Source organism: Triticum dicoccoides, chromosome 2B (genome assembly GCF_002162155.2).
Source record: "Triticum dicoccoides isolate Atlit2015 ecotype Zavitan chromosome 2B, WEW_v2.0, whole genome shotgun sequence".
In the NCBI taxonomy this organism is placed as follows: Eukaryota; Viridiplantae; Streptophyta; class Magnoliopsida; order Poales; family Poaceae; genus Triticum; species Triticum dicoccoides.
In genome coordinates, this window is record NC_041383.1 from 723,280,597 (window position 1) to 723,287,859 (window position 7,263).

General features: G+C 55.5%; 1 protein-coding gene across 1 annotated transcript in view; it reads left to right on the plus strand.

Annotated features, from left to right (window-relative positions):
• Positions 1 to 5,913: 5,913 nt before the first annotated feature.
• LOC119361259 (receptor-like serine/threonine-protein kinase SD1-8) overlaps positions 5,914 to 7,263 on the plus strand; it is a 9,988-nt gene continuing 8,638 nt past the window's right edge. The window contains exon 1 of the mRNA XM_037626560.1: positions 5,914 to 7,225. Within this exon, the coding sequence (XP_037482457.1) occupies positions 5,914 to 7,225 (1,312 nt within the window). The remainder of the gene's footprint in view (positions 7,226 to 7,263) is intronic.

Consider the following 7,263-nt stretch of genomic DNA (forward strand, 5'->3'; position numbering starts at 1 on the left):
GAAGGCCTCCAGTTCAGTTTTCTTCTCAGTCAATTTGCTGACTCGGTCGGTCAGGGCAGCTTTGTCAGTTTTCAGTCGACTGACCTCCTTGTTGGCAATCCCAAGAGCAGCTTTCAGATTGGTATTGTCTTGTTCGAGCTTGGTGACTGAAGCTAACTTCTCGTCAGCAAGCTTGGTCTTCTCAGCTAGCTCAAGGTCTTTCTTCTGCTGGGCCTCCCTTACCTTGCCTGCAAGTTATAGCAAGATCAGGTGCTGAAACAAGCAAGGGGAAAAGCAGTCGTCAGGGTCTCACCAAACATACCTTCGGTCTCCTCCTTTGCCTTTGTCAGCTTCTCCTGAACCAGCTTCAAGCTCAGCTCGACTTGAGTATGTTTTTGTTCCAGCTCTGAGTAGCGAGCCACAAGATCACAGGAGTTCTGCGAAGAACCAATCGACTAAACGTCAAATGTAACTCACTTCCGAGTGAAAAAGGGAAAAACACACGTTTCTAAGACTACAGCCGAATACAAGCATTCGACCGTAGTCTCGGGGACTACACCCAGTGGGTGCACTCAGCGTGCCCCCACTAATCCTGTTGAAGACAAAGTCGACCAGTCGACCTCAAAAAAAAAAAACAGTGTGCGAGACACATTCTCTAAGACTGTGATCAACTGCAAGCAGTCGACCACAGTCTCGGGGACTACACCCAGTGGGTGCACTCAGCGTGCCCCCACCGGTTTGCGAAATCCAGTCGACCAGTCGACTGACAGAAAGATTGACATCATAAAGCCTAAGGCCGACTGCCAGCAGTCGACCTTAGCCTTGGGGACTACACCCAGTGGGTGCACTCAGCGTGCCCCCACCGGTTTGCGAAATCCAGTCGACCAGTCGACTGACAGAAAGATTGACATCATAAAGCCTAAGGCCGACTGCCAGCAGTCGACCTTAGCCTTGGGGACTACACCCAGCGGGTGCACTCAGCGTGCCCCCGCTAACACGGAGTTTATTCGACACACCCAGTGGGTGACTAATATAAATTCCGGAAAAGAAAAGTTTTTGGTAGCATATCCAACAGAACGAACAGCGGTCGACTGACCTGGACATTGCTTTGGAGGGCAGAACTGGCGTCATAAGCTGCCTGGCTCGCGTCCCGGATGGTCTTCAGCTGCTCCATCATGAGTCCCGCCTGGCGTATCGCCTCCTTCGCTGCGCCAGCTTGGTCCTCCGGGACGTGGTGCGTCATGAAGAGGGAAGGCTGCTGAGCACTCGTCAGTGGATTCGCGAAGGTCACCGTGTGTCGAGTGGTGTTCTCTTCCTCCACAGTCAGAATTTCAGGCGCCGGCACATCCTGAGGCACCTTACTGGCGGACGCTTTCCGACTCCTCCTGTGCTTCAGCGGCTCTTCATCCTCATCATCATCAGGAAGATCGATAACAGTGTTGGGTGGAGCTGCGGAGAAGGATCAGGATCAGAGATCGCGAGTCAGTCGACTAAGAATGGTATTAAGAACACAGTACCTGGATTCGAAGTTGCTGCATCCTCCATCTCATGGTCATCGGCCCGGGCCGAGGTCTCAGAAGTAGCAGCACTGCAACTCCAAAGGATCAGTCGACTAACCTCAGCGTCGACCAGAGATAAAGTTCGCACAGAATAAGAAAATATGAGCAACACAATTACCCTGATATGGTGGGGATGGACACCTTCATCTTCGGCAGGAGCTTGGTCGGCTTCGATGAGGCCGCCCTGGGCTGCTTCGGCGCCTTTTCAGTCGGCGCCGGAGAGGTGGTCCGAGGGCGCTTGGTCGACTGAGTGGCGGTCGCAACCCCCTTACCACGTTCGGTCGAAGGGTCGTGGACAAGCTTCGACCGCCTTTCTGAGCGCGGTGGAACGACCTCCTCCTCCTCTTCTTCCTCGTCCTCGATGTCATCTTCATCACCTTCATCATCATCATCGTCGTCATCATCCCCTGCAACATCCGAGTCCCATTCCTCCTCTTCCTGGCTCTCGCCCCCGCTCGCCTCGCCCCCGCTCGCCTCGCCTTCCTCAGTCAAAGCTTGTGCCCCATTGGGCATCGAGTACAGCTCGGTGAAGGCCTAGCAGTTGCCCAAACAAGGATCAGTCGACCAGTCGACAGGGTTAGCAGAAATGAATACAACAAGGACACAATGGAAAGCAGAGCAAGTGTACCTTGTTTGGGACGCTGTTGTGGTCGAGTGGAGGAATCCTTCTGGCTCCGCGCGGGTTGTCCCTGTTTCCGGTAACGGCTACCATCCATCTTTCCAGAGTGACATCGTCGACTTCTTCTGGATGGACTCTAGTCTCGTCTTCGGGCCCACAGTACAACCACATGCAGTGGCTCCGGAATTGAAGGGGTTGGATGCGACGCCTGAGGAAGACCTCCAGAAGATCCATGCCCGTCACCCCCTCCCGAACCAACTGCACCACGCGCTCCATCAACATCTTCACGTCGGCTTTCTCCTCCGGAATCAGCTTCAGAGGGGAGGGCTTGTTCACTCGGTCCATGGTAAACGGAGGGAGTCCACTCGACTGCCCTGGCGTCGACTGGACCTGACAGTAGAACCAAGTCGACTGCCAACCTCTGACGGACTCGGGAAAGGACATGGGCGGGAAGGTGCTATTATTCCTCACCTGAATCCCCAGGCCCCCACACATTTGGACGACTCGGGTCTTCTCATCACCTGGGCTCGCCTTCTTCACGGTCTGAGAGCGACACGTGAAGATACGTCTGAACAAACCCCAGTGCGGCCGACAGCCCAAGAAACCCTCACACATGGACACGAATGCAGCAAGATAGGCAATGGAGTTTGGGGTAAAGTGGTGCAGCTGCGCTCCAAAGAAATTCAAGAAGCCACGGAAGAAAATGCTTGGCGGCAAGGAAAACCCACGATCAACATGAGTGGCCAGAAGCACACACTCACCCTCTTCTGGCTGTGGCTGCCACTCCTTCCCCGGCAACCTCGCAGCTCCGTGAGGGATCAAGCCCTCGTTGGCCATGTCGAGGAGGTCCTTCTCCGTGATGGTCGACTGGATCCAGTCTCCTTGGACCCAGCCTTTCGGCAGGCGGGATCTGGACGAGGACCCTCTGCGGCTGGTGGATCTCCCCTTCGCCTTCTCCGATGCCGACGCCTTCTTGGCACGCTCCAGCGCCGCCGCCTTCTTGGCACGCTCCAGCGCCGCCGCCTTCTCCTTGGCCATGGTCGCCGGTGAGATGCACGAAGGGAAGTGGTGCGGGGGCGAGAGCGAGCACGCTGAGCAGGGAGGAAGGAAGCAGAGGGAGAGAGGGAGAATGCTGAGGCGCAGCACAGAAATCCTCGCCGGGCACATTTATAAGGTCCCTTCCGAGTGGCTGACATGTGGGCCCGGTCGATCTAATCATATCTGGGAGCAGTTATGAGGACTGGATACGTGGCGAAAAAGGCGGCGCGGAGATCGAGGCGTCTATGCCCCGTCCCATCCGAACGCCGCGGTCTGCCCCGCTTCGCGCGCGCCCCCAAATTTCGCACCCCGCGGAATCCGCGAGCAACAAATCAGTCTGTCAGACGCGGTGTTTCCGGCGATCCGTCGCTCGGAGATCGTCGAAGCTCGAAAGATCACTCGACGCAAAAATAGAATGGATCGAGTCGACCGAAGACAAATTGCTCCCTGTCAACGAAGAGATTCTTTGATCCAGAACAGCGCACAACTAGAGCGCAAAGGTTAATCGGAAACGACATCAACTCCTTCTTCACTCGAAGCCTCAATCCATTCGGGGGCTAATGATGGGGTTATGAACCTAGGGTAGGGTCATGGACCTGTTCCAAGTAACTTACCCTAGGACATCCCTAGAAGAGGTCGCCTTCCAGTCGACCAACGAGGATTCACTCGACTGGCCTGAAGGACTCGACCACGAAGACTCACTCGACCACCAAGAGGTCAAGAGGCACTCTGCACCGCAACGGCCTGTAATTAAGTAGACTTTATGATAGTAAAGGCACTTTATGTGGGGCGTTACCAGTAACGCCCCAGACTTAACTCACCTTAAACCCTCTCCTAGGTGGGCTGGCTGGGGTCCTGGCGCACTCTATATAAGCCACCCCCCTTCACAGGCAGAGGGGTTCGGCACCTTGTAATCCATACATTGATAATCCACTCGACCGCCTCCGGGCTCCGAGACGTAGGGCTGTTACTTCTTCCGAGAAGGGCCTGAACTCGTACATCCTTTGTGCTTACAACCTCTCCATAGCTAGGACCTTGCCTCTCCATACCTACCCCCCACTCTACTGTCAGGCTTAGAACCACGACAGTCCGGTCACCAGCCGTCCACCCGAGGAAGAAGGCCCTCCAGCCAATACCCCAAGGGAAGGGGTTGCCGTTGGAGCTGGAGCTAGAGCTCATGGCGATGGGGAGGAGGAAGGTTGACAGTGAGAGAAGAGCGGGGGTGGGTAAATAGTGGTGGGCAGAGTGAGTAAATATAGGAGGGTGGAGAGGAGGAGAAGAGTGACAGTCATGCCGTTTTAACTACAAGCTCTTGAATTAGCCATGAACTCTGTGCAATGCCTGACTCCATGACTTGTGTGCAGATCGAGGATAGCAATGAGATGGGCACGAAGGTGCTCCCGACCGTTGACAGCAAGGGCAAGCAGCCCCTACACCCAATGCCTGACGAGGTTGAGCTGCCGCCCACCGCCGAGGAAGACCCGAAGACGCCTGAGTGTGGCGACGACGAGGGCATGGATGAGCCCCCTAGCAACAAGCGCCGCAACTACGGCCACTACCATCAGGAGGATGGCCTAACTCACTTCTGCAAGGTCATCCTTGCACCGAAGGTTGAGTGCATTCCCATGCCCCTGGACTTCACCAAGCACTTCGTCGCGGTGCCGACGGAGTTCAAACTCAGGATCAACACCGGCTGCTCCTGGAAGGTGACGGTCAAGCTGATGAACGACAGGGTGACCCTGGATCAGGGTTGGGCCACCTACGCAGCCGTTCATCAGATCAAGATCGGCTACATGGTGACGTTCAAGCTCCTCACTCCCGACACCCTCAAGGTCATCATCTTCGACGACGATGGCATTGAGGTCGTCAACAAGTGCGGGAAGCACGACGAAGCCTTCGCCGCCAAGGAGTAGGGCCGGGGCACCTTCATTTTAATTACTATCGAGTCTGCTTTGAACTGTTTATGGTTTATGTGTTGAACTGTCATATCTGCGGTACTGCTTATATCTGAATTATGCTAGTTGATGCTTTGTGTATACTCTGTTATGCTTATGATGTGTGCTGCTGAAGTGTGGTGGTAACCTCACCAACTAGCCAAAAAGGTTACCACACATCAGGCCTTGCATACAACCAAACACTATGCCTTGGATTTGTGGACTAACATGCAGGCAATCAAACACCAGACAGTGTGGTTTAGCACATGCAGGTAAGAGGGCATCCAGGCAACCAAACAACATGCATATGGTGCATTTGAGGCTGCATTTGCATAACCAGGTTGGGTGAAGAAGTGTATGCAATGCGGGTACTGTAGCGCACGGCAACCAAACACGCCCCTTGTTCTTTGACAATTTCAAACCTCTACCAGGTGCTTCTCAGCCTGGTTGTCGGTTGAGTTGTAGCATGTATTTTAAACACTAATTCTGACATTGTAATGCCCGTTTGATTCTGGATTAAGATTAGTGTTTTATATATTTAATTAAACCACAAAGCGCCAATGACATCAGCACATACGAGAGCAAAATCGACACCGTGTGGATGTATACTTGATATTATCACTCTCATCTTGCAACCTGAGAATGGATGGGGATCTCGCAAGGACTGATTGTTTGTCAGTTTGCGGACATGACTTTCCGGCGCCAGCCTACAAAAGCCCGGTGGGCGGTTGCGCTAGAGCCGGTGACCTATCTTTGCCTTCAACCATACTCGTAATAAGTCGTAATGGAAGTAACCAGAGACCATCTCGGTCTTACTCTTCCCCTGTTCCTCTTCCTGCTCCTCTCTCCGGGAGCCTTGGTAACCGGTGTATCCGATCTGCTCAACGAGGGCAGCAACATCACCGACGGCAACACGCTGGTCTCAGCCGGAGGGTCGTTCATCCTGGGCTTCTTCTCTCCCGGGGTGTCCACCAACAGATACCTCGGGATATGGTTCTCCGTGTCCAACACCACCGTCTGCTGGGTGGCGAACCGTGAAAGGCCCCTGAACAGCACGGCGGGGGTTCTGGTGTTCAGCGACACCGGAAACCTTCTCCTGCTCGATGGCTCAGGCCAGACCGTATGGACATCCAACTCCACCACGACGGCAGCTCCTAGGGTTGCGCAGCTTCTTGAATCTGGCAACCTGGTCATCCATGAACAAGCCGGCCACACCACCGTGTGGCAATCGTTCGATTATCTGTCTGACACGCTGCTTCCTGGTATGAAGATGGGCAAGAACCGATGGACAGGGTCCGAGTGGTACCTCTCGTCGTGGCGCTCAGCCGACGACCCGTCTCCGGCCTATCGGTTCGTCACGGAGGTGAACGGGCTACCGGACAACACCCTGTGGGACGGGAGCACCAAAGTCTACCGCACAGGGCCCTGGAACGGACTACGGTTCAGCGGCACCACGGAGGCCGCGAGCTACACCAACATGTTCAAGTTCGTCGTCAACATCAACGACGGGGAGGTAACCTTCGGGTACACGGCGACACCCGGCACGCCCCCTTCCCGCATCGTGGCGACGTCCACCGGCTTTGTCAAGCGGCTGGTATGGGAGGCGAGCACGCAACGATGGGAGACCTTCTTGAAGGGGCCGAGGGACGTATGCGACGACTACGCCATGTGCGGGCCGTTCGGCCTCTGCAACGCCAACGCTCCTTCCACGTCCTTCTGCAGCTGTCCCAGGGGCTTCACCCCCGCGTCCCCCGCTGAGTGGGACCTGAGGGAGAACGCAGATGGATGCCAGCGAAGTGCGGCGCTAGACTGCGCCCAAGGGAACGGGAGCGCCAGCACCAGCAGCACGGACGGGTTCATGGTGCTCCAGGGCGTGAAGCTCCCCGACACGTTCAACGCGTCGGTGGATGCGAGCGCGACGATGGAGGAGTGCAGGGCCAGGTGCTTCGACAACTGCTCCTGCGTGGCATATGCCCCCGCTGATATCCGGGTAGGCGCAGTCGCTGGGTGCATCATCTGGACAGGATACATCACCGACCTACGCTACGTGGATGGAGGGCAGGATCTGTACATGAGGCTGCCAAAGTCTGAACTAGGTGCGTACAACCTCCTCTCTCTCTCTCTCTCTCTCTCT